Source organism: Phoca vitulina, unplaced genomic scaffold (genome assembly GCF_004348235.1).
Source record: "Phoca vitulina isolate PV1807 unplaced genomic scaffold, GSC_HSeal_1.0 scaffold2, whole genome shotgun sequence".
NCBI classification, from domain to species: domain Eukaryota; kingdom Metazoa; phylum Chordata; class Mammalia; order Carnivora; family Phocidae; genus Phoca; species Phoca vitulina.
Genome location: NW_022589705.1, coordinates 82,300,331 through 82,327,507, shown reverse-complemented (window position 1 = coordinate 82,327,507; position 27,177 = coordinate 82,300,331). Strand labels below are relative to the sequence as shown.

The following is a 27,177-nucleotide window of genomic DNA, read 5'->3' as shown; positions in this document are numbered from 1 at the left end:
GGTACCCAATACTATTTTCTAAGGCTGTGCAGGAGGTTCAAGAATTTCTGGAAGTTACAAGGGACAAAGAGAGGAAACTCCTCCGAGGAACTGCTCTCAGAAAAAAGCCATTTGCTCTGGCAGTGGGTTGGTTGTGCTTCAGGGCCAGGGAATCTAGGCACAATCCACACCTTGGCCACATCTTTTTTAAAGATTTTATTTATTTGACAGAGACACAGCAAGAGAGGGAACACAAGCAGGGGGAGTGGGAGAGGGAGAAGCAGGCTTCCCGCCGAGCAGGGAGCCCGATGCGGGGCTCGATCCCAGGACCCTGGGATCATGACCTGAGCCGAAGGCAGACGCTTAACGACTGAGCCACCCAGGCGCCCCGAAAAAATGTTTTTGATTCATGTTTGGGTAGCATTGCCTCTGAGCAGACATGATTTATTTCCATTTCTGCCATGCTTACAATATGTACGGCACCTATAGGTTTTACTTGGTTGGCTCTGTTTATATTAATTCACAATATATTCAGAGTTTATATTAACCATTGCAGTGATTTAAAACTATAATATTCTGAGATATAAATGTGGTAATAGAAGCATGATAATTTTATACTTGAACAGGGCTAGTTTGTGACTTGAAAACGATGTAGCTCTTAAGAAACTAGGCATCAGTGAATTTAAGTCAGCAGTTTACCTAATGTCTTCATATCCAGGTGATCAAAGAAGATAATTATATTGTATGGGTAACTAAATTATGAAATAACACAAATTATTTGGGGCAGGGAGTCCACGTTAGAAACATTTTTATGTTGAGTACTAAGAGTTTATTCTAACAAAACAGGGATTTCTAGTTAGACAATTGGAAAGTTTCCTCTCTAGAATTTAGAAGGAATTACTATAAAACCTTGTGTTAAATTCTGAGTCAGTATCCCTGCTGGCACATAATGAATTGAGATTTCCAGCTAAGGGGATTAGCGGTGGATTCCCTGAAGGGGGAGGTACTCCAAGGAAAAGGAACTATATTCTTTAAATGTTACTCACGCTATCATTTAGAAACTAGCTGTTTGAATCCTTGACAGCCAGTGTGGGCATTCAGTATTTGCAAATCTCTGAGACCTTTTTCCTAGCCAGCCGGGACTCTCAGGACTAGAACAAGTTTTAGTTTCTCTTTTATGGGAAGAATGACAGCTCTTCTGTCTCATAAGGTACATTTCACCTCTCTTGGTAGAGCGTTGTAACAGATCAGAATAATGAACTGGAAAAGACTGTTGCCCTTATGACCCCCCCACACACACACCCTCCACCCAAGAGCTGGTGTTACAGACGGACGCCTATAGGAGCGGGGCAGGGCACAGGCACGAGCGGGGCAGGCCAGGGGTGCCATCATTTGCATTCACGTCTGCACCTGGCCCCTGGGAGTCTGGGAGCACATACCCTTCCTGTGGGACGGCCAGGCGTCGCCGTGGGGAATGGCAGGCCTAGTGTTGCTAAATCTTCTGAGATTTTGAAGAGATGCCAAAGATAGATATCTATGTCAAATCTCCCAGTTATAAAGTCGAGAAGGGTCAAACAAAACAGGTTTCTGGGCCAGATTGACTTACCAGTTTGGAACCTCTGCACCTGACCCTTCCTGTTATTCTTGTATCTTGTTCCCTCCCACTTCCTGGCCCCACCAATCAAAATTTGACTCCCAGAGGAAGGACTTTTCTGTTAGGAAATATCTAGTAAATCCCATGAACTAATCTGCCACGTATTAATGGGACCTTTTTGCCTTCTCCTTTCCTTCAGTTTGTGGCATTCCTGGAAAACATGCACCTGTTGACGATGTCCCCCTCACCCCCACCCCAGTCAAAGACCACCCCTATGTAATTGAATGCTCACACCTGACTGTGAGGCTTTCAGAGCACGTAGAAGGAGAAGGGACAGCAAGCCTTGTGGTGAGAAGGGTGATGCGGATCTCTGGTATTCCTCAAACCATGCAGTAGAGAGCTGTCTAGCCCTCCAGTGCCTAGGACTGGTGACTTCTTCCACACCACGATGTTCCTCTACTGTGTTTTTGGAGCATAAAATACACCAAAATTCAGGACCTGGATGCTGGTTACTCAGACTTCAGAGGCCAACTGGTTTTGAGTCTGACCTCCCAGCACCATCCCTTATGATGTGTGTATACTGTGAAGCCTGATGTCAGAACAATGTCTGCTCTCCCCTTTCCAGAGGGAGCCAGACCGGGGCAATAAATTGTAGCTCTAGAGTCTAGATTTAGAAAAACTATTGATTTGATAGGAACTGATGAATGGGAAGTAGTTGATGTGGATTCAGGAAGTGAGGCATTCTCTACTCCAGAAGGTTAAATTCCCCCTTTTCTGGAGTGACCTAAAAAGTTTATAAAGTGAAAGAGTTGGACTTCCCCTAAGGCTTTCAGATTATTCTGAAACTGACCTATGACATGGGCAAATCTAAGAGTAACAATGAACATTGAAAAACCATGGAAAGCAGATTAACAGCCTCCTCTTTTATTTTATTTTTTTGAAGTTTTTATTTAAATTCCAGTTAGTTAACATACAGTGTAGTATTAGTTTCAGGTGTACAGTATAGCGATTCAACACATCCATACAAGACCCGGTGCTCATCATGATTAGTGCACTCCTTGATCCCTATCATGTCTTTAACCCATCCCCCCAACCCCCTTCCCTCTGGTAACCATCAGTTTCTTCTCTTATAGTTAAGAGTCTGATTCTTGGTTTGCCCCTCTCTCATTCCCCCCACCTTGCTCATTTGTTTTGTTTCTTAAATTCCACATATGAGTGAAATCATATGGTATTTGTCTTTCTCTGACTTATTTGCTTAGCATCATACTCTCTAGCTCCATCCATGTGGTTGCAGATGGCAAGATTTCATTCTTTTGTGGCTGAGTAATATTCCATTGGGTGTGTGTGTGTATAATAAAATGTTAAAAATAAGTTCTACGTGTTGATTATATCCAGTTTTGAAGATCAAGAAGAGATAGCCACTATCTTAATATATATCCTGTTTCTCTTGCGTACATACATATTCTTTTTACAAATGGAGCTCACGCTGTGTATAATGTTTTGTAACTTGCCTTTTCACTGACTGTATCATGAGCATTCTCCTGTGTCATCAAATACTCTCCCTTAATGATTTCTTAATGGTTGTGTGTCAGACACGTGAATATACAATTAGCCAGTCTTCTGTTGAATATTTAAGTGTTTCTGAATTCTTTCTTATTAGAAATAATGCTGCAACAGACACACTGTTACGTGAGTCTTTCTGGGTGTCTCCAGTTCCCTGAATGAATGTCAGGGAGTGGGATGCTGCATCAATAGATACGAACATTTTAAAGACTTTTGATACAAACCATCAAATCTGACCACATCCTGTAAGGACCTTATTAAAAATACTAGTCGTAGCACTCATAGCTTTATTCTTGAAGGGTTTCAAGAAGTCAGTTTCCCTATTTCCCTATATGACCAGTTATGTGAATCCCTCTAGGATTCCTTTTCTTTCATTGCATTCTCGGTGAAAATGAATGTGTTTACCTTTTGTGTTTGACAGATTAGGGAGCAGAGACATAAGGTACTTTGTAATATGGTTTTACTTAGTAATCATCAAGCTGTTGCTTATTTTTTTTTAATTTTTTTTATTGTTATCTTAATCCCCATACATTACATCATTAGTTTTAGATATAGTGTTCCATGATTCATTGTTTGTGCATAACACCCAGTGCTCCATGCAGAACGTGCCCTCCCCAATACCCATCACCAGGCTAACCCATCCTCCCACCCCCCTCCCCTCTAGAACCCTCAGTTTGTTTTTCAGAGTCCATCGTCTCTCATGGTTCTTCTCCCCCTCCGATTTCCCCCCCTTCATTCTTCGCCTCCTGCTACATTCTTCTTCTTCTTTTTTTCTTTCTTAACATATATTGCATTATTTGTTTCAGAGGTACAGATCTGAGATTCAACAGTCTTGCACAGTTCACAGCGCTTACCAGAGCACATACCCTCCCCAGTGTCCATCACCCAGTCACCCCATCCCTCCCACCCCACCCCCCACTCCAGCAACCCTCAGTTTGTTTCCTGAGATTAAGAATTCCTCATATCAGTGAGGTCATATGATACATGTCTTTCTCTGTTTGACTTATTTCGCTCAGCATAATACCCTCCAGTTCCATCCACGTCGTTTGTTGCTTATTTTTTGATACTTGTGCCTAGTAAGCAAGGGTAGTGACCACAGTGAGACCTGAGGCAGCTTCATTTCACTGTTTCCAGAGATGTGGTCTGTAGAACATGCTGGAGCAGCTTCAAGTTAGTGTAAGCCTTACTGAAGATGAGATGCATTCGGGTTTTTATGTGCATGTCCCATGCTGCCCTTCCTGCCAGTGAGAACGACCTGGAAGGGGGGAGGGGAAGGAGTTGGTGGAGAGGGTAAATACTATTTCTTCTGGGGACAGAGCTTTAATGTATGAGCTCGATGTTCTGCACAGACAGCTGTGTGGCCCTAAACAAGTCTTGTCTCGTATGATTAATGTATACCAGGGGATTTCCTAATGGAATTAGGTCCTTACCAAGATGAAGCAATTGCTCTTCATTCATTCCTTTCATGTACACCTGCCTTCTTGATAAGCAGACGCCCATTTACCCCTGTCTCCTTCAGCCACTATTAAACTAAGAATCTGACTGTCTGCTGTAGGTAGACCTCACCCTGTTCTTAGCACTAGGGAGATGGACAGAGAGTGAGGGTTAGAGACAGTGGCCTGTAAGGATTGGAAGAAACTTCAGAAGTACAGTTCCAGCTTCTAATTTTATAGCACAGTCAGTCCCTGGCTTCAAAGAATGTATAGTAGTTGTAGAAGTAAGATACATACACAGGAAAAGATTAAAAACCAAAACAAATTAAAAAACAGCCTAGGGCAGTGGTTTAGTGCCAAACAAGAAGCACCAACAGTAAGGGCTTTCATATTTCAGAGGGAGAGAGAACTTTGGGCCCTGGAGATCAGTACCTCATGGTGGAGAGTTTGTTTAGTTTTTGTTTTTATTTTTTAACTGGGCCTTGAAGAGTGCAATTTGAAAATTGGAGGCCATTCCTCCCCCACAGGGTGGTATAATTAAAGGCAGAAGATGTCTCGAAACAAGGAGTAGGTAATTTTGGCTGGTGTGACGGGTTTGTTAGAATCATCCATCTTTCAGTCACTTGGCTGTATAATTTGGAGATGATCTCCCAAAGCCCCTTTTCTTCCAAAGCCCCTTTTCTTACAGAGCAAGGAGCGTTGTAAGTTGTATTTTTTCTAAGATTTTATTTATTTGGGCGCCTGGGTGGCTCAGTCGTTAAGCGTCTGCCTTCGGCTCACGTCATGATCCCAGGGTCCTGGGATCGAGCCCCACATCGGGCTCCCCGCTCCGCGGGAAGCCTGCTTCTCCCTCTCCCACTCCCCCTGCTTGTGTTCCCTCTCTCACTGTCTCTCTCTCTGTCAAATAAATAAATAAAATCTTTAAAAAAAAAGATTTTATTTATTTATTTGAGAGAGAGAGAGAGAGGGAGATAACAGAGGGATAGTAAGAGGGAGAAGCGTACTCTCCGCTGAGCAAGGAGCCCAATGTGGAACTCCATCCGAGGACCCTGGGATCATAACCTGAGCTGAAGGCAGACAACGGACTGAGCCACCCAGGCGTCCCAAGTTGTATTTTTTTTTTAATTGAAGTATAGTTGACATTAGTCTCAGGTGTACTACATAGTGATTCAACAATTACATAATTATGAAATGCTCACTGTGATAAGTGTATTGTGATGTTATTGATTATATCCCCTGTGCTATACTTTTTATCCCTGTGACTTATTTATTTTATAACTGGAAGCGTGTACCTCTTAATCCCCTTCACCTATTTCACCCACCTTCTACCCTTTGGCAACCACCAGTTTACGCTCTATATTATGAGTCTGTTTCTCTCTTTTTTGTTGTTTTTTGTTTGTTTGTTCATTTGTTTTTTGTTTTTTTTTTTTAGATTCCACATATAAGTGAAATCATATGGTATTTGTCTTTGTCTGGCTTATTTCACTTAGCATAATACCTTCTAGGTCTATCCATGTTGTCGCGAATGGCAAGATCTCATTCTTTTTTTGTGGCTGATCAGTATTCCATTGTGTATATATATACCAACCACATCTTTATCATTTCATCTGTCGTCAGATAGACATTTAGGTTGCTTCCATATTTTGGCTATTGTAAATAACCCTGCAGTAAACATAGGGTGCATATATCTTTTCAAATTAGTGTTTCGTTTTCTTCAGATGAATACCCAAAGCGGAATTACTAGATCCTACGGTACTTCTGTTGTTAGTTTTTTGAGGAGCCTCCATACTGTTTTCCAGAGTGGCTGCACCAATTTACATTCCCAGCAACAGTGCATGAGGGTTCCCTTTTCTCCACATCCTTGCTGACGCTTGTTATTTCCAGTTCTGTGTTGTCTTGCAGAGCCTATAGCCTCTCGGTCACTAGCTCTTTAGGGTTCAGAGATAACCAGCAGCGCCGAGGCTCCTCATCTTTCTGATGGGTTCATGGGGTCAAACCGGCAGCTCTAGAAATACACACTTAGGTAGTTTTCTGGAGTGGGTATAGAGTGTGACTCATAGAGTATTTGGGGAACCTAGTCATCCCTAGGTGAAGTCCTGGCTGAAAAAAGATCTCCTTCTTTTTTGCAGGACTTAACTTCTTAGGGAAATTTACTGCCCCAAAGCCTTAAAGTTTTCTGAGCTGTCAGTCAAGCCTCATAAAGCCTGAGGCTTTATAAAAACCCTGAAGTTATTGGCAGTACCCATTGGAGATTTGTACACCTTCAATGAAGTCATAGTACTGTGGGCTGTAATTCAAGTAATTCACAGAAGATAAGGATTACAAACATTTAGACACAAATATCTCCCTACCTTTCCAGATACTTCAAAACAATACCCCTTTCAACTAAAAGCTGACACTTGAATACTGTACTTTGTTTTACTACCAGGTGTATGTACTTCAAGATACTCAGAGATACTTTTGTTGCTTAGCCTGCCTGGGAGACTAAGGTTTGAGCTCCATTCTTTTGGTCAGCTAGGAGATTACCCCTTATTAAAATGTAAATCTTTCCTCTTAATATTAAATAATTATCAAACATTCATATGATTACTTACCCTAGTTGAGTGGGATGAGGGAGAAAATGAGATAGAGTTCGGGTTTGGAGCAGGTAAGAGGGATCCTCACCTTGACAGTTAATTGGGCTTTGAAGGCTGTGACGCCCTGAAGAAGGGCTGCTCTGAATGACCCCACCCCCGGGAGTGAGGTAGTCTGCTGGGGGTCAGAGCTTGCTTCACAGGTTACAAGTTGGGTGCTGTCTTTTAAAATTATTAATAAAAGTGGCTAGGAAAGGTGTCTGGACCTAATAGGTAACATTCTGGGTTGCTTAGAGCCTTGGCTTGTCTAATTGGGCACAAGTGGACATGCTGGTTAGGCACAGACTCTAGCTTTGCCAGGGGCCCTGTCTGGATCCCCAGTGGTAACAGCATTGGGCAGGCTTTGTAAGGGTGAAAACTGGTGCCACAGGAGTTGGGCAAGCAGGAGGTGCATTTACTTCCTGCCTGAGCCTTACCAAGTTTGTTAAGATCTGTCTGGCCCAATTTCTTTTCTTTTCTTTTTTTGGGGATGAGAGTGCAGTTCTTCTGGAGTAAAGTTCCCTTTTATACCTTCATCTTCTTTGTAGGGAAGAGAGTAGGATTTAGCTCTGATAAAAGGGGTCTGAGCTCGTGGATGCATTTTCTTTCCTCCTTCCTTTTGATCCCTATTTACAGAAATCGGTTTTAAGGGTTATAAACTGTTACTTCTGCCTCATTTTCTTCCTGACCACTCGCTGCTGATTCAGATTACAGCTATTGACATTTTAATAAAATCCCATGAATACATTTGAAGATTTTGCATTAACCTCTAACACCATTTAATCAGTACTTCTTGGTGCCTCACACCAATAAATTATATATCTGCATTTTATCTAGGAAGTATTGACCTTCAGCACCAAAGGGTTAAGTATACCATTAAGACAAGCAGTAGTTATTTGTCTAATAAATGTCCCTGGCACTTTGACTGGCTTGATTCAATTCAATTTACTAATTCACATAATTCTTTTTTTTTAAATTTGTGTACATTTTTCTGTTGAGCATATGCAAAAATTGAAATATATCTTAGAAAATAGGATTGTGTAGTGCATCCATACAGTGGAATATTATGCAGCGATTAAATTGTTTATGAAAATTTTCCAGGGGCGCCTGGCTGGCTCAGTTGGTAGAGCATGCGGCTCTTGATCTCAGGGTTGTGAGTTCAAGCCCTGCATTGGGCACGAAGCCTACTTAAGAAAACAAAACAGAACAATTTCTGATGGTGTAGAAAGGTGTGTACGATATGCAAACTGCATATGTGGTACTCTCTCATCAGTATTAAAAAATATTGACATATATGAACAAAGAGAAAGAAGACGCAGGCAGAACAGAAGTAAACCAAATGTGACTAGTGAGTGCTTCTGTCTGAATGAGAGGATTAAGAATTACTGACATTTTCTTTTCTTTTTTTAGAGATTTTATTTATTTTTTTGACAGAGAGAGACACAGCGAGAGCGGGAACACAAGCAGGGGGAGTGGGAGAGGGAGAAGCAGGCTTCCCGCAGAGCAGGGAGCCCAATGCGGGGCTCGATCCCAGGACCCCGGGACCATGACCTGAGCCGAAGGCAGACGCTTAACCATCTGAGCCACCCAGGCGCCCCGAATTACTGACATTTTCATTCTATATTTTTACTTTTCTGTTGTTTCTGTTGTTGTATGCAGTGTTTAACCTGGACTGGGTGTCACTTTTGCAATAAAAAATAGATCTAATAAGGGATTGTAAATCATTTTACCACCTACCTCAGGAAAGATTTAAAATATAGTGAACATGCAAGGTTAAATTAATGCTTTCTCTGAGAGACAATGTATAATTGCCCCTTACACGTTTTTAAAATTCCTGAGAGTTTTCCATTTAGCACTTGAAGTTATCTTGTGTGTCAACATGCAGTGCTCCCCCAGATTGGTGTTTCCTCAACTGGGGATGCTGGTGTTAGCTCCCTAGCTTGCCGCAGCTGTTTGGGGAACAGTAATTCAGAGTTTCACAAAATTAATGGCAGTTATGAAAATCCTGAAGCATTTTAATTTTACTTCTCTGTCTTGTGAAATTAGGTTATTTTATTTTTAAAATAAGCTTTTTATTGAAGTATAACACACATTCATGAAAGGGCACAAATCTTATGAATTTTCATAACCCTGGTAACCACGTCGTTCTATTTTTGTTGTATTGTCTTTGACAAAATTTCACAATCCTACATAAGAAAGTACATTTTTGTTCAGGGTTCTGCGGTCTCCAGAAGTTACACTCAAGATATTTTGTACTTTTTGTTCTCATAATTGCATTAAGTCTTTGAGTTTTTACATTTTTCAAGGAGCTCTAAAGTTTCATTCAGAATATTGTCATTATTCTTAGTTCAGGGTAGGAAAATTGGCCCTTACAGATTAAAGATGCAAAATAATAACTGCAAAGTTATTGACATCTAGCCTCTGCAGATTTCATTTTTCTTTCATTCCCAACTGTGGCAGTGCTTTGCCCCAGTTGGCTCGTTGTGTGGAACTTGATTCCTGGGCCTCCGCATATGATACAGCTTAGGTTGCTAATCTGAAGAAGCAGATCAGCAGCCAGTGGTGAGTGTGTCAGGCCTAGAAACCCTAGACCGAGCTGGGAGGAACTTTAGAGGTCATTAGCCTACAATGGGGAAACTGAGTCTTGGAAGGTTACATGCCTTGCCCAGGGTCGTGGACTTGGCACCAGAGCTGAATCTAGAATCCTGGTCCTAAACCCCATTATAAACCATGCTAAGCCTCTGTTCTCATCTTTAAGCTCACCCTTTCTACTAAAAATTCAACCCTCAGACTGTGAAATCGACTTCTCCAGAAAGATAAATAACCTAACACGTTTTTCAGCCAAACTTCTTAACGGGGATGACCTAACAGCATCGACCTGCTTCGGAAAATATCCCTTGGGTTACTTCGGGTGAATGAGGGATGGTGTGGGGATAGTATAAATGCCAGTCTGTAATTGTTTAGAGCAGTTCTGGGAGTGCATTCAACTGGAATAACCCTGGCAATAGGGAAAGTGTGGCGTGATGTTGATTTGTGACCCTTCCCTGGGGAGTGAGCTATGTCAGGAGACATGGCAGTGCTTCTGGAATACGGTCTCTTGTCTGTTCCTGGGCACTGGACAGGGGGACAGGCTACAGTGCCTGGGAAATGACCATCGATGTGTTATGACTTTTTGTTTTTGAGATTTTGTTTCAGTTGACTAAAGGTAGATCAGTAAATAAAGCCTCTCTTTGATTTTCCAAGGGAGGCCAGACAACATATATTTCGTAAGTGTTGTTCACTGTGGTGGGCCCTGGGGACTTAGGGCTTAATAAAACATGTCTGTAAGGACTGAAGTCTATGGGGCTGGCAGTTCCAAGGAGAGGTCACCACTGCCCTCCAGAAATCTCAGTTCTGTTGGTATGCTGGATTCACGACATGCATAGGGTCTCATCAGAGCCTACTGACTTTTGCCTGCTGCCTGTTTATCAGAAAGCATACCTCCTCAGGCCCACCTGCAGCCATCCTTGGCCTGACCTTCAGTGCTGTCCACAGTCCCATCCACAAGACCCATTCTAACCTTTCTCACTCTGTTCCCAGAGGGCACGGCTTCCTCAGAGGCCAGGCTGATTGTTCCGTGCCCAAATATCTATGGCTGTCCTTACTTTTTTGAGCTTTTGAGCATGTTTTCACCTTGTTTAGATTGCCCCCTCCTCCCCTTCTTCTTCAAATCCTGCCCAGCCTTCAAGGCCCAACCTAATTCCCACCTTCTCTTGTCGGGGCTCCTCTGGCACCTCTCCCCCTCCCCCGCTGTGGGTGACATAGCCACGGCTCAGCCTGCTGGGGAAGAGAATGGGCTCTGGAGCCCATGTCATCTGGGGCTGGAGCCTTTCCTGAATCTAGACCTCTTCATCTGTAAGAACGGGAGTAACCAATTGTCCTTGGCCCACAGTTGTGCCGACTAAATGAGTTCATACCATTAAAGCCTGTGGAACAAACAGTACGTGGCCTGTAAGTTCTCATTAAGTATTAGTTGTTATTCCTTCTCACATGTATTCAATCCGGTCTTCCTTGTACTACTGTCTCACCACTTTAAGTCGCCATTTGTGGGCCTCTAGTGAAATTATAAAGCCCTCTCATGAAGAGAGTCTGGATTTTATACTTTCTCTTGACCCTTTTCAGTCCTACCTGCGCATACAATAACTCCCCAAAACATAGCGCTTAAAATGGAGCTGTTACTGTCTTAAAAGAAAATAGATGGAACAGAGGTTAAGGAACTGAAGAGAAAAGATAGGCTTCAGTTCACAGATGGAGTTTTCTTACGATTCTCAGAGCGTGTCATTTGTTCCTATTTGCACTGTTGTTGAGTCGAATGAGCTCTTCTGTCACAGTCACTAGAGGTGTGAACATCGTGTAGCAAGGATGCTAGCAGTTTCCGAGGCTGCCTTAGACACGCTTCTTCTCTGGGCCCGCGGCGGAAGGGAATCTTGAGACGGTAAACTCTGGTGTATCAGGATACCTCAGAGCCAGTGGGGCATGTGCGGGCCGTTGCTAATACATCTCCCTTGCTGAGGGGCGTAGGAGAGTCACCGGGGTGGGGGTGGGGGTGGGGGTGTGTGTGTTGGGGTTCCCACACCTTCAGCCACCCTCTCTGCTTGTCCCTCCCCCTTAATTAGCAGCTCAGGAATTCACAAGCACCTCGGCTGTCGGCTGTCGGTGCTCACAACATGTGGAGGAAATCAGGTCACTCTCCGGGGGTGGGAAGAGGTGGGGACCCAGGCGGAAAGAAGCACTCAGTGAAAAGCCAGTTGCAGACGGGAGGGAGTCGTGGTGTTGAACGCTGGAGCTGCCGGAGGGGTCTTTTGCCACCCCCCGCCCCCCCCCCCCCCCCCCCGCAACCGGCGAGTCTGGGACTTCAGCCAGGGTCTCCCGCAGAACCCTGTGGGTGTCCTTTCCCTGATGATGAGAATGCCACATTTCTCCTTCTCCTAGGCTGGAACAAGACATTAAAAAGTTAAAGGCCGACCTGCAGGCCAGCAGACAAGTGGAACAGGAGCTCCGCAGTCAGATCAGCTCCCTCTCCAGCACCGAGCGGGGGATCCGCTCTGAAATGGGCCAGCTCCGGCAGGAGAACGAGCTGCTGCAGAACAAGTACGTGCGCCTTGTGGGCCTTTGGTCACGAGCCAAGCGACCTCACTGTTCCTGTGGCTTCCAGGGACTGGAGCAAAAGATGTGTGATGACAAAGGGACCTGGCAGAGGGGGTTTTAAATGAAATGTTTAAAATCTTTAATGTAGTACCAGATATTCAACATGTTACAAAATCTATAAAAACTTGTTTCATCGCAACAGAACAGTTTATTAATATTACTGTTCTTTCTCTTTTCATTTATTAAGTTCTTCTCTTAGTTTAAAATAGTCATTGAGCTTTTGTGATACTATAAGTAAAACTGACGAGCAGTCGTTCTGCCACAATTTGAAAATCTTGCTCCTTTGAATGAAAGTTTCCAGAGGAAAAGACTCTATTTATTCATATCTGGAACTAAAAAATGACATTGAACTTTGATTTTATTTGAAGAGGCAAGCCAAAAGCCAGCTCTTCTGTGTGAATTTGTTTATGCTTCCCATTGATTCATCCTGGAATTACTTCTTGTCTCAATATCGATCTTTTTTCTTTTTTAATCTCTCAGCAGTGTGTGCCTGGGGTAATGATTACTATGATAGGCTCTGGGCTTTCCCCATTGAAAGAGGGGTCGTTCAACATTCTTGAGGAACACAACTCAAAGCTAGAGCATTGTAAGCACGTAACTTCTCCATTGCTTCTGACCCGTATACCTAATGGCTCACACTGACAGAGGGCATCTCACCTTACGCTGATACTCTGAGATGAACTCACCTTGTACTGATATAGAGAGCTGGGGGTGGTAGTAGGCAGGGAAGGGAATATGGCTGATATTTCTATCTGAAATTAAGCACCCTGTGACTCTAACTCCGGGGTCTATTTTGGGATACTTTGAGAAAACGTCTCACAGCTGGAAAAGGAAAGGCTGCAGCATGATAGTATTCAGGCAGAGAAAATCTTCCCCATCCCACCCTTTACCTTGGCTTCTGTGGGGCTGGTTCCATCAGTAGTTCTTTGATCAACTCCGGTTCTCTCACGGTGCTTTGGGGCACAACTAGAATTAGTTGTACAGCTGTCTTTCCCTCTGATGGAAACTTGTTTTATCCTTTTTCCTGGATTGCCTTCTGTAGATCGCTTACCATAGTAGGGCAAAGGCTAGGTCTTATTCTGTTTGTTGTTAGGCAGCTTGTTTGTTGGTGTTTAGGAATTGTTAAAGAATAACGACAATGTTTTTCCCGGGCACTCTGGAAGCTGACATTTATGATTTGCTGTTCAAAAGAGGAGCCACGTTTCTCCAGGGTTTCTAGTGGGCATTTCTAATGATGAAACTCTGTATGATAATCATTTCCATATAGATTACATAATGCTGTGCAAATGAAGCAAAAAGACAAACAAAATATCAGCCAGTTGGAGAAAAAGCTAAAAGCTGAGCAGGAAGCCCGAAGTTTTGTAGAAAAGCAATTAATGGAGGAGAAAAAAAGGAAGAAGTTGGAAGAAGCTACTGCTGCCCGGGCCGTTGCATTTGCTGCCGCGTCTAGGTATGTCCGTGCCGCTCCCCCCACCCCGACCCCCAACCCCGCTCCCGGCGCTGCATCTGAGGTGGGCCTGCCTTGCACCAAGACCCAAGACCAGCATGGGAGTTTGAGGCCTCAGGCAGGGTTGAAATACAACCATCACGCACTGATAGGTTGCCACCAAGTACTGTTTCCTGAGATGGCCAAGGCCCATCCGTACAACTTGCGCGGTCTTGTAACAGCTTCATCCCTCAGTGACCTCATCTAGGGAGCGGGATGTGGGCGTCACCATGCCTCCCACACCCAGGAGGCAAAGTGCTGCTTGTAAAAGGGTTTCCAGTCACTTTCTGTGTGGCCAACAACTACTAAACACTTGGAGAGATTCCAGTCTGGAATTCCGTGCCCTTTATAGAACTGTCATTACTCTCTGCTCTCAGGTATATGTGTTTCTGAAGTTTTTATCTTAAAATAGAAGAAAGGAAAATCTTGGTTGCCCAAGTCCTTTGTATTGACTGACTGACTGCTCCTGTCTTTGTCAGGTATCAGCAAACTGTCACATGAGCTGGAAAAGATGAAAAAAACAAAACCATAAGTCATTATTAGATATCATTGAACTTGTGGAGGGTTGAGAATTGGGGACTACTTCTATACTATTGAAAAGTATTCAAGTATTCCAGAAACTGAATTCCAGCAAGGAGGGAAGAGCCTTAAGAGCCTTAAGAGCCTTCACTTTATGGCTTTTTCTTTCCTTTGGTTTTTTTTTTTTTTTGACTAGCAAAGTCCATCTGTGTGGCGGGGGTCAGTTATGGGTTTATAGTTGCAGAGTGAGGATACATTATGATTGATTTCATTTTAAATTTTTATCGTAATTTGTATTGATATAATTCTTTTTAAAAAAATATTTTTTTTATTTATTTGAGAGAGAGAGCACATGAGCAGAGGGAGAAGCAGGCTCCCCGCTGAGCAGGGAGCCCAATGTGGGACTCGATCCCAGGACCTTGGGATCATGACCCGAGCCGAAGGCAGACGCTTAACCAACTGAGCCACCCAGGCACCCTCAATATAGTATAATTCTACTGTAATTCTTCCTTAAGTTTTTCTTTTTTGTATGTGGCATGTTAAAAGCCTTCTTTTGGGTTCTGGCATTGGTAGGAGAACTGATGGATCATCATTTCACGTTTAAGGAAATAATAGCCAGAGAGAACTCTTTCCTCCTCTGGGCTCCTGCCTCCCCCAGCCAACTCTGTAGTGCAGATGGCTGAGCTCACTTGGCCCATCAGCATCCAGACAGACTCACAGGACACCTCACTAGCCTGCCTAGGATGTGGGGGTTTTGTTTGTTCATTCGTTTAAAGATTTGTAAGCACAGACCTCTGTAAAAAGTACACGTTTCTGAAGCACTTAGGCTTGCAGGAGATTTTTCTGAACAGTCATTCATGTGGCCTGTGCTGTCCTTAATTCATCCAGCACCTCCTACGCTGAAAAAAAGTCCACTGAGGAGGCTATGACAGTTCCTTAACCGTATTGTTCAGTATCTTATGCCTGAGAATCAGTACATTGGTTTTAATCTCTTCCCTGACTCCCTTTTGCTTCCAGTCAAGCTTATTTGTTTTGATCTTATCCTTTGATGGTCCTCGTTTACCATCACTTAGGTAGAAGCTGTTTTTATTCTCAAGTAAATCTCAAGGTGTAAGTCCCTCACTGGACCTTCCTTTTTGGTAGGCAGAAGACACCTACCTTCTCCATCTGGCTGTTTCTGAAACCTAAACGGTTAATCAGCTTTGGACTGGCTATTGCCATCATCTTTTTTAGTTTGTTCTTCTTACAGCCCTGAGAAGCAACCTAACGCTCTGGCAACTTCATGACTCAAGAAAGTGAACTTTCCAAGGCATAGACCCTCAAAAGTGAAAAATTTTTTAGCTCACTGCCCCCTGCTGGAGATAGTACACATCCAGTTTCTTGCTCAGCTCCCGGGTACTGTCTCAGGTCAATGTGGCCTGGGGGGAGCTTGCTGCATTGGGAAGCTGGAAAGCCTCAGTTCTTATCCCTGGAGTTCTGTGACCTACCAGCTAGGTGAGGTTGGACTGGTATTATATCTGTGTAGTCTTAGTTTTCGTCTGTGGAAAATGGGACAATGTATCCTACCCTTGCAAAGAAGGCAGAATGGGTAAAGTACCTCACTTGGTGCCTGGTTCATATTAGATACCCAATTAATTGTCTCAGATCATTGTTGAAATTATCAAAGAACAGAGAATGAGTAGACTGAGCCAAAAGCTAAAACCGGACAGACTCTGGCGTATAAGAGAAATACCAATCTTGCAGCATAAGTAAACCTCTAGTCTTTTAAATCCTTTTCTTTCCTTCTCTTCTTTTGCAAAAGGGGGGAGTGCACCGAAACCTTACGGAATCGGATCAGAGAATTAGAAGCAGAGGGCAAGAAGCTCACGATGGACATGAAGGTGAAAGAAGACCAGATCAGAGAACTAGAACTGAAAGTTCAGGTATGGGGAGCACAAAAAACTTTCTCCTACTTGGATTCTCCTTCTGTGTTAGCTGTGTGCTCAGTGTTGCAATGTGGAGATGGTGCCTTTTTATTTTATGAAGATTTTATTTTATTTATTTGAGAGAGAGAGAGAACACGAGTACACAGAGGGAGAGGGAGAAGCAGGCTCCCCACTGAGCAGGGAACCCGACACGGGGCTCGATCCCAGGACCCTGGGATCATGACCTGAGCCGAAGGCAGACGGTTTTGCTTAACCGACTGAGCCACCCAGGAGCCTTGAGATGGTGCCTTTTGATAATAGGCCAAATCCCACTGCATCTGAAAATCTCTGTATGACAAAAAAAAAAAGCTCTAGCCTTGTCCAGCTCATTCAAGTCGTATTTAATTAGCCAGATTCTAATACAACCGGAAATGTTGACAGTCTTTTGACCCAGTTTATACCGGAATTTGTCCTACTGTAGATTCATTTCACTTTTTCAGGTTATAGGCTAGATTTGTGTGCTTTGGAGCTTTTGCATCTCTTCTTAGCCCTAACCCTCTGTCCATCGCCAGGGAATTGACTGTTCTGAATGGCTCTCAGCCTTGTAGATTGCAATTCTGAGCAGTGCATGATGGGGAAAGCGGCCAGTGCTATGGACACAACCGCTGGGCGGTGTGTATCTTAGCCCGGTATTTGGCATTGGTTCTCCAAAGGGACATTTAAAAGTGATGTCACATACCGTGAAGTTACAGTAATTTGAATCACGTGGAACTGGTAGGGAATTATGGGCAAGTCAGTGGAGTAGGATAGATGCCCTAGAGACAGAGCCTAAAGTCTGCAGTAAAAGTAGCAGCACAAATGGATGGGGAACAGTGAGGACTGGTGAGAAAAAGGCTTCAGAACAGTTAGATAACTAGAAAAAAAGAATAAAATTAGAAGCTCATCTCATGGGGCGCCTGGGTGTCTCAGCTGGTTAAGCGTCTGCCTTCGGCTCAGGTCATGATCCCAGGGTCCTGGGATCAAGCCCCATGTCGGGCTCTCTGCTCAGTGGGGAGCCTGCTTCTCCCTCTCCCTCCTGCTCGTGCTCTCTCGCTATCCCTCTCTCAAAGAAATAAATAAATAAATCTTAAAAAAAAAAAAGCTCATCTCATACCATACAAAAAGAAATTTCAGATGGAGTTGAATAAAGGCAGAAAAGAAAAGCATTTTATTTTAAACCAGAATTTGATCTTGAAACCAGGAAAGACTTTTTTTTTTTTTTTTAAGATTTTATTTATTTATTTGACAGAGCACAAGCAGGTGGCGTAGCAGGCAGAGGGAGAGGGAGAAGCAGGCTCCCCGCTGAGCAAGGGAGCCCGATGTGGGGCTTGATCCCAGGACCCTGGGATCATGACCCGAGCCAAAGGCAAGACGCTCAACCGACTGAGCCACCCAGGTGCCCCAACCAGGAAAGACTTTCTAAACAAAAATAATGGAAGAAATCATAAAGCAAAAAAAAAAAAAAGAAAGAAAAAAAAAATCAGTTGCAGTGAGTACAGATATTGCAACAAATATAAGGAATTAATATCTTGGTATGTAGGTAGCTCATAAAATTTGTTAAGTAAAGCTCAGATATTCAGGAAAATAGGTAAAGAATATGAAAAAATAATTCACAGAAGAAAAATAAATGGCTGATAAGAATATAAGAATATATCCTCATCAATCACCAAAGACCTATAGATTAAAATTAGATATCATTTATCTCCTGTGAAATTTGTTTCTTTTTTTTTAATTGCAGTAAATTTGGCACACAATGTTACATTAGTTGCAAATGTACAACATAGTAGTTCCACAACTCTGTATGTCATGCTGTGCTCCATGCAAGTCTGTCACCCTACAACCCTATGATGTTACAGTACCGTTGACTCTGTGCCCTATTCTGTACCTTCCATCCCCTTGACTTATTTATTCTGTAACTGGAAGCCTGTACCTCCCACTCCCCCTCACCCATTTTGCCCACCCCACCAAGTCTCTGTATCTTTGAGTCTGTTTCTGCTTTTGTTTGTTTGTTTGTTCCTTTGTTTTGTTTTGTAGATTCCTCATATCAGTGAAATCGTATCTTTGTTTTTCTCTGTCTGGCTTATTTCACTTAGCATAGTATCTTCTAGGTCCATCCATGTTGTCACAAATAGCAAGATCTTATTCTTTTTTATGGCTGAGTAATATTCTGTGTGTGTGTGTGTGTGTGTGTGTGTGTGTTCATCTTCTTTATCCATTCATCTCTCAATGGACACTTAGGTTGCTTCCATATCTTGGTTATTGTAAATAATGCTACAATAGACATAGGGGTGCATATCTCTTTTGGAATTAGTGTTTTTGTTTTCTTTGGGTAAATACCCAGTAGTGGAATTACTGGATCATTTGGTATTTCTCCTTTTAATTTTTTGAGGAGCCTCTGTGGCCGCACCAGTTTGCATTCCCACCAGTAGTGCACAAGGGTTCCCTTTTCTCCACATCCTCACCAACACTTGTTAGTTCTTGTCTTTTTGATAATAGCCAGTCTAACAGGTGTGAGATGATTTTGTGGTTTTGATTTGCATTTTTCTGGTTAGTGTTATTGAACATCTTTTCATGTTTTGGCCATCTTATGTCTTCTTTGGGAAAATGTCTGTTCAGATCCTCTGCCCATTTTTAATCAGATTATTTGGGTTTTTTGGTGTTGGGTTGTATAAGTTCTTTATATATTTTGGATATTAATCCTTTGCAGAATATATCATTTGCAAATATCTTCTTCCATTCGGTAGGTTGCCTTTCCATTTTGCAAAAGTTTTTTATTTTGGTATAGTCCCAGTAGCTTATTTTTGCTTTTGTTTCCCTTATCTCTTGTGAAATTAGCAAAGAGTTTTTAAATAATAATATCAGCCTGGGTGAGGATGAATGAAACAGGCCTCATAATTGCTGGTGGAAGTATAACTTTCTGGAAAGGGTCATATACTTTTTAAGTATTTCCCATTTTACAACTCCTGCTTAAGATAAATATTTAAAAATCTCGTCAATGATTGATATACGAAGATGTTCATCATAATGGTATATAAATTAAAAAAAAAAAAAAACCTTAACTAAGAAAGGGAGATTTGTTTCATAAATTATGATACATGTAAGTAGGAATATTATACAGCCATTAAAAATTACATTTCCAAAGAACAGTTGAGATTATATAAGTTTTTTAAAAACTGTATACAAAACTGTCTATAGTATGATTTCATTTATGCTAAAAGATACACATATGCTTATAAAATATTAAAGGGAAATATATAGTTTTTCACAGTGTCAGGATATGGAGTGATTTTCATTTTCTTCCTTGAACTTTAATATATTTCTAAATTCTCTATAATATGTTTGGATTTCTCTCTTAAAAAATTAAAATACCTGTATGTGTATATATATACATATACATATATGCACACACATATATATAATATGTATTAAAATATATATTGAATATATTACATATTTTATATATTAAATAAATGTATTATTATATATCATATGTTACATATTATATATAATATAAAATAAATATATGATATATATTAATATATAATATATATTATATATATGGGCTACATTACCAGATGTTTTAAGTGGGCTTATTCTGCAGTATGTCCTGTCAAAATAATGAACACTTTTGTAATTTTTAGTGCAGGTTGAGAGTAGAGTTTTGGCAAATTTGATTACAGCAACATTTGCAGCTGGTAGCAAGGAACAAGTTCTTTGTGGTTCTTCTGAATTAGGCTTGTGAGAAAGTGTTTCATTTGGAGACAGTCCATTGTTACTAGAAACAGCCCAACACAGTCAAATTTATCTACTAAAATATTTTTGTATGTCTTATCATCATATAAATACATCTTGCACTTAGAGGGATCTAAGTGGTGAGGTCTTAACCCATGAAACACCAGGATTCTGTATTCTAGGGACCAGGTCAGTAATAGCGGGATTTTATTTGTGATTTCAGGCTAATTTGTAGACATCGATGCCCAAACTATCTTGTAACATCTTGCTGCTTTGATGATGTTGATAGGAGCTTCGGAAGTATAAGGAAAACGAGAAGGACACTGAGGTGTTAATGTCAGCCCTCTCGGCCATGCAAGATAAAACACAGCACCTGGAGAACAGTCTGAGTGCAGAGACGAGAATCAAGCTGGACCTGTTCTCTGCACTGGGGGATGCAAAGCGACAGCTCGAGATCGCCCAAGGTAGGAGAGCAGCGGGCCCCAGATGAAGTGGTATGGCTAAGAATGCACAGGGACGCAGAGAGCAGGGTCCCTCAGAGCTCAGAACCAAAGGCATTCAGTTTTCTTTTTAAGTGGTTTGAGAAGTGCCCAACATTGATATTTAGGAATCATCACATTAATTCATTCTGCAGACATATTTTGAGGTGAGAATATGTCAAGTGCAGGGCATCCAGAGAAGAGTATGAATTTCTGTGCTCAAGGAGCTCACGGTGTTGTTGAAGAAATAGAGAGCTGCAGAGCCACCAAAAGGTGCTGGTGCTGCAGTATGTACAAGGTTGTGGGAACAGAGGGAGAAGCAGAGACCAAGCCCGTGTGGGAGTTCGAGAGGGCTGTTTCCCAGGGGAACTGGTGTCTGAGCTGGGTTTTGAATGATGAGCGAGGGTCAGCCCAGTGAAGAAGCAGTGTAGGGGGGTAAGGGGCAGAGAGGCCTGGAAACAGAAGAAACCGCTTGGGCCAGGCCAGGGAAGCTGTGTTCCGAGCCGCAGCTGGCTCCGCGTGGTTACAAACAAGCAGCCTCTAGAGAGCCGGCTGTTCACTCAGCAGGTCTTTCCTGAGGCCTACTGTGTGCCAGGCACTGTGAGGTCCCCCGAGGGGACAGGCAGCCACAAGCAAGCACAGAGCGGAGCAGATGCTGATGGGTGCGGGGATGGAAGTGAAACAGTGTCAGGCAGGATGTGGGAGCGTGTCCCCGTGGGGCCGAGGGTTCCACGTGGTGGTGGTGGAAGATCCTTTGAACAGGGAGCATTTGAGCAGAGGCTGAAAGTAAGAGAGTGCGTGAGCCATGTCAGTCTGGCGGGGGGGAAAGCACTTCAGGGGGAAGGAGCACCTGGCAGCCGGTGGGGCTGCAGCCTGAGAGGTGGGCAGAGTTGTTGGAGTCAGCAAGTCAAGACTGGTGGGAACCACGTTCCGCCAGACTTGGTAGCCCATGGGAGGACTTTACTCTGAGGGACTCGAAAAGCTTTGGAAGGTTTCTGAACAGAGGCATGACACAGTCTGATGAAAAGCAATTTAGATTTTGTCCAAGAATTTGATTAGCCAGCAACAGATTACTGAAAAAATTTTCAAACACTTGGACTTAGTAGAAGGAGAAGAATATTTCAACACGTACTTAAAGAGCATTTGAAGCATTGTACTAGAAGCTAAAGGGGAGACAAAGATGAACAAGACGCAGTCTAGTGAGGGGATCGACTAGGGCAGTGGGGCTCAAACTTTTTGGTCTCAGGGACCCCTCTACACTGTTAAAGTTATTGAGTTCCCCAAGGAGATTTTTTTCCAAGTGGGTTATATCTATCAATACTTACCTATTAGAAATTAAAAATTTAAAACATTTATTAATTCATCTTTAAAATAACATAATAAACATAACTCAACATATTTTTATGAAAAATAACTAAATTTTCCAAAGCCAAAAAAATTTGAGAAAAATGGCATTGTTTTACATTGAGCAAATCTCTTTAATTTCTGACTCGGTAGAAGATACTTCATTTCTCATCTCTGTTTCTACATTCAGTCTGTTGTAATTTTACTTGCATGTTGTTTTTGGAAGACTCCACTTACCCCAGGAGGGAATGAGTGTGAAGAAGGCAAATGATGTGTTAGTATTATCACGAAGCTGGTTTGGACCCTGTGGACCCCGTGAGAATTACTGCACTTGGGCAAGCCAAGCAGAAAGGCCTACTGCCTTTAGGTAGAGGTAGGAGGGCTTGAAAGGCCAGAGCAGAGATCAAGGGTGGCTTCATGAGGAAGGGGACATGGAGTGGGCTTTGAAGGATGAATTCTGAGAACAGAGAGTGGCAGGGAAGAACGTTGTTACCTGAGGGACTCGTGTAAGGCAAGGCAAGAAATGCTGGGAATGTCCAGGTGAGCAGTCCAGTGGCTTCCAGCTGGAGGACATGGGAGATTAGGAGAACCATAAATGAAGCCATACTAGAGAATGTATTCCCTAGATTTTCAGGAGGAAGGGGGTGACGTGTTCTGGCCATCATTTTGGAATAGCAATGTGAAAGATGGATTTGAAGGTGATATTGGGTGGACGAAGAGGGGCCTGTGAGGAAGCGGTCACTGTCTTTTGTCTAAGAGGTGAGGCTTGGGGGAGGGGGGAGATGGTCCAGGCAGGGAGTGAAGGAGAGTGGAGGCACCCGAGGGGTGTGGGAGGATAAAGTTCCCAGGAGCAAAGGAAAAAAGAGCAGGAAAGATTCGAAGGATAAAAAGAGAGAATGAGTTTGGTTGGAGATGTTCTGATTTGAAGTGGCTTCCTGATGGCCAGGTGGAAGATTGTCATCAGTCAGTGGGAATTTAGCGTCTAATACCCAGAGAGAGGCCCAAACCCCGGGAGAAGGGAGAAATATAGAAGTTGTGAGAAGCGAACAGAACCGTAGGAGTGGCTTGGGTTGGCACAGGGGTAGAGCAAGAAGAAGAGTAGGCTGAGGGTCAGGCGGATTACTGTGGACTCAGGGGAAAGCATTTAAAAAGAAGGTTCCTGGGAATTCTGCTTTCAAGCTGAACTTCTGACCATACACTGGCTTTTTTGCCCTCCTGGCTCAGCTTGCTGAGAAGTAGCCACCCCTCTCTGACTCGTTTCATTGACTTGGATTTGTCCACTTGGAGGAGCTAGCCCCCGGAGTGAGGAGCACCTGGTCGCAGGGTAGCCGAGGGGAGTTTGGCTCACCAGCACAGCTTCCTTGTCAGCCCAGGAATTCCTATAAAGCGACAAAAAAAGCAAAGAGAACTGCCTTTTCCAAAGCTCTGGGAATGTTTGCATGTTGCTGATTAAAAAAATCAAACTTAAATCTGCCTGGAAAAAAAAAAGATACGATGGCTCATCTCTCAGATGCTGTTAGGTATTTTATTCATCTGAGGCTTATTTTGTTCAAAGGGAAGGAGGCTATTTGATGCTTACTTGAAGCCGAGGGGACATGAAGGCAGTCAGGGGGCAGTTCCTTTCCATGGCTCTGCTGCCTTCCCCACTACTTCCCTCCACTGTCAAGCTCAGAATATTCTAATAAGGATCCAACTTTGTAATTCAAATCAAACCCCTTGTTGCTTTTCTGCTTCCTACTCTCGATATCATTTGCTTCATCCCAGTTCCAAAATGACTTTCATCTCTCTTACATTCTTTTTAAAAACGTGCCACCGTGCTCTCTTAACATTTCAGATACATTACTGTCTTCCGTAGGAATCAAAATGAGTGCAACTCAAATGCAACCTCTCTCTTTTTTTTTTAAGCATTTAAATTTCTGAGGGGCTACTCCTAAGTGTTCTTCCCCGAGTAGACCAGGGAACTTCAAAGCGTGATGGAAATGACACGGGCTTTGGAACACTGGTGCTGGGTTTAAATCTTGCTCTACCTCTTAATAACTGAATGACTTTGGGCAAGATATATAACTTGCAGAGCCTCAGCTTTCTACTGGGCTGGGCACTAGGGATCTAGCAGTGAATAAAGATGTAGACACAGTTTCTGCCCTCATGGAGCTCATAGACCACTGGAGAAATGATGGACATGAGTCATCACCAGATGAGTAGTTACAAGAGATGGAAGAAGGCCGTACATAGGGGTGAGGACTCTGGAGCCAGACCGCATGGAGCTGGGTCCTGGCTCTGTCATTCAACCTCTCTCTGCCTCAGTTTCCTCATCCATAAAATGGATGATGATGATGATGATGATGATGATGATAATTCCCATGTCACAGGGTCATTGTGCTGAATAAACAAGTCTACGTAAACACTTAGAACGGGACCTGGCTTCATGCGTGTTAGCTACTGTAATTATTATCCTTATTAGAAGAAAGTGACAAAAAGGCAAGTGTAGGGTGTGTTGAGAATCTAGGAATTGGGGGGCAGGGTGGGGTCTGATTTAGAAGGGAGAGTCAGGGAAAGCCATGTGAGGAAGTGGAAACCTCAAGAGTGAACACAGAGAGAGCAGGAGAAGCATGGAAAGGGAAGCGGCCCAAGGCAGGCAAGAGTTGGTCGGATCTAGAAACTGAGCATAGCGAGGGAGGGTGTGCTGCAGTGTTGTGCGAGCGTCCAGCCAGGGGCACGATGCCCAGAGGCAGGGGCGAGCATGCTGAGTACGTGGGGGCCCCCGGTGCAGCGGCTGCAGAGCCTCGTGTATCTTCTGTCAGAGCACCTGGACGCGGAGGGTGCTGGGACTGACTCTGCGGCCTCAGTTGTTCTCTGTGCCTGGGGCCTGACACTCAGATATCCAGCCTCCCAGAAAAATAGTCCAGCTCAAGAGGAGCAGCCTTAGTGCAAAATCCCCACCCTCTGAGGCTGCCGTAGGCCGCTGTCGTGCTCAGAACGTGGCTCCTGGAAGTGACCTGTTTGCTTGTCACACCTACATAAACAGAGTCCCTTTTCAAAAAGCTGCAAAACCATGGCCCACAGGCCAAATGTGGCCTGCTGCCTGTTCTTGCACCACCCGTGGGCTAAGAATGGTTTTTGTATTTCTCCAAGTTAAAAAAAAAGAAAACAACAAAGTCTGTGGCTCACAATGCGTAAAATATTTACTATTTGGCCCTTAACAGGAAAAGTTCCTACCCTTACAGCCCGCCAGAGCTGGAGCGGAATGCACTTGGGGCTGGCCCACGACAAGGGCATCGTGTTAGAGGAGCCCTCCCTTCCCACTAATGGTGGCTCTTTGATCTTCCAGGACAAATTCTTCAGAAAGACCAGGAAATCAAGGACCTTAAACAGAAGATAGCTGAAGTCATGGCCGTCATGCCCAGCATAACGTACAGTGCCGCCACCAGCCCCCTGAGCCCCGTTTCCCCCCACTACTCTTCCAAATTTGTGGAGACCAGCCCCTCTGGACTCGATCCCAATGCCTCTGTTTACCAGCCCCTGAAGAAATGAAGACCAGCTGCGGGTTTTGCCCAACCATTTGGTTACCAGAAGGCACCACAAAGGAACGTCTCTGGCAGTCAAGATAAAAAAGAAAAAAAAAAAAAAAAAAAGTTTATATTGTATTTTGTGGGACTGTATATGTTGTCGTTTTTAAAAAGGGGGGGAAGATAACATCCAAGTCTGATTAGAACTGCCCATCAGTTTTTCTTGTAAATTTTTAGAAGACCTCACAGAACTTTGCAGTTTATTTTTCTCGGCCAATACATTAAAACCACTCTTGGATTTCAAGTAGCCAATTTTGCCTTTTATGTATTCTTACAGTTTCCTCTTGAAGAAAAAAAAAAAAAAAGCAGGGTTTTTGCTTCTCAATCCTTTCTTTTGGTTTTGTTCTTAAATAAGCAAGCAAAACCTGCTTCATATGGGATGCTAATGAAAACGTTTCCTTTCTAGAGAAGGGTTAATAACCTCACACGGCTTTGATTTTATAGCTGCATCACAGAAGATGATTCTTGATATTACAGAAAACAAAAGTTGATTACCCCTCCAAGGACCAAACAAATTCCGGGAGTGTCATTTAAGCCGAGGGGAGCAAGGTGATGAGACTAGCTGTGAGAGTGTCACCGGGGGTTGTGTCGGAAACATTCCTGTTCCCCTTGGGGGTGCAGTCCTAGAAAATTGCTAGCAGTGCCTTGGGAAAAGACATTTCAAGAGGAAACTTGCTGATTTTAAACTGTTTTCCCCCTTTACCATCATCTGTCTTCTGTCTGTGTCGAGCTCACTGCGGATCCTGCTGGAAACTGGTGGGTAGCGGGGCTCTTCGTGACCGCCGCTGCTCCAGCCCCTGTGCCCTTCCAGAGAAGGCACCAAGGCGTTCTGGACTCGTCCTGAGGCAAGCACCTCGGGGCGGGGAGCTGGGCGGTGTTTGTATGCCAGAGACTACGGTGACAGCTAATTAACAAGCTGCCGTTCTAAGTTCGGGGTTTGTTTTTTTTTTTAATTTCATTTCATTTAACTGTGCTTTCCTCTCTTCATCATCTTGTGTTTGATGATTTAAAAGAAACGACTATTCCTCAGCTCTTGTGCCAAGGAGGGTTTTTTTTTTAAGAGTTTAAACTCAAAACTCTGCACAAAGATTTCAGTATCAAGTGTATATCAGACACTTGGAGAAAAGTGTTTGGCAACTTTTGGAAGTGTTTAAGAATCAGGGTGGGGGTGGGGGGAGGGGCTGGGAGAGGGAGGGGCAAAGCAAAATTGTATTGGGAAACTAGGAAAATTAAGAAACCAAATAGATTGGTTTGGCTTCCTTGCCATGGATTCTGGAAGGACACAGTTCTTCTCAAATTTCCTGTTAATTGGCATGTACGTCATATTTAAAGCAGATTAAGTAGGACAAGCAAGTCAGCAAAATAGAAGTATTAAAAAGAATCATCCTTTTAATCACAGATCTTATTTTGGGGTTAAAAAAACTTCTAGCTTTAGCCAGGTGTGCATGTTGCTGCCATTTTGCATTTTTGAATCATCTTGTGTAATTGTTGCCATGGAAGTGTTACTCAGAATTGTCATAGGTTTTTTTCATCTTTGTGCAAAAACATGGAAAATTGTCCCTGACTTTGTGTTGAGGTTTCCCCCATTTTGCTGCCTTTGGGGACACTATTTCGTTAAACACGTGGTCTTGGCTGCATTCTTTTTTTTTTTTTTTCCTGTGGGGTTCAAAAGAATAAACATTTTCTTACAGATAAAACTAGTTTTCTGCCTTTTTAAACTTTGCAGGAGGGACAAGGTAG

General features: G+C 43.2%; 1 protein-coding gene across 1 annotated transcript in view; it reads left to right on the top strand.

The window, feature by feature from the left end:
• MACO1 (macoilin 1) overlaps positions 1–25,483 on the top strand; it is a 57,554-nt gene extending 32,071 nt beyond the window's left edge. The window contains exons 7-11 of the mRNA XM_032390991.1: positions 12,153–12,311; positions 13,636–13,818; positions 16,175–16,295; positions 20,338–20,512; positions 25,200–25,483. Of these exons, the coding sequence (XP_032246882.1) occupies positions 12,153–12,311; positions 13,636–13,818; positions 16,175–16,295; positions 20,338–20,512; positions 25,200–25,402 (841 nt within the window). The 3' untranslated portion in view covers positions 25,403–25,483. The remainder of the gene's footprint in view (positions 1–12,152; positions 12,312–13,635; positions 13,819–16,174; positions 16,296–20,337; positions 20,513–25,199) is intronic.
• Positions 25,484–27,177: the final 1,694 nt, after the last annotated feature.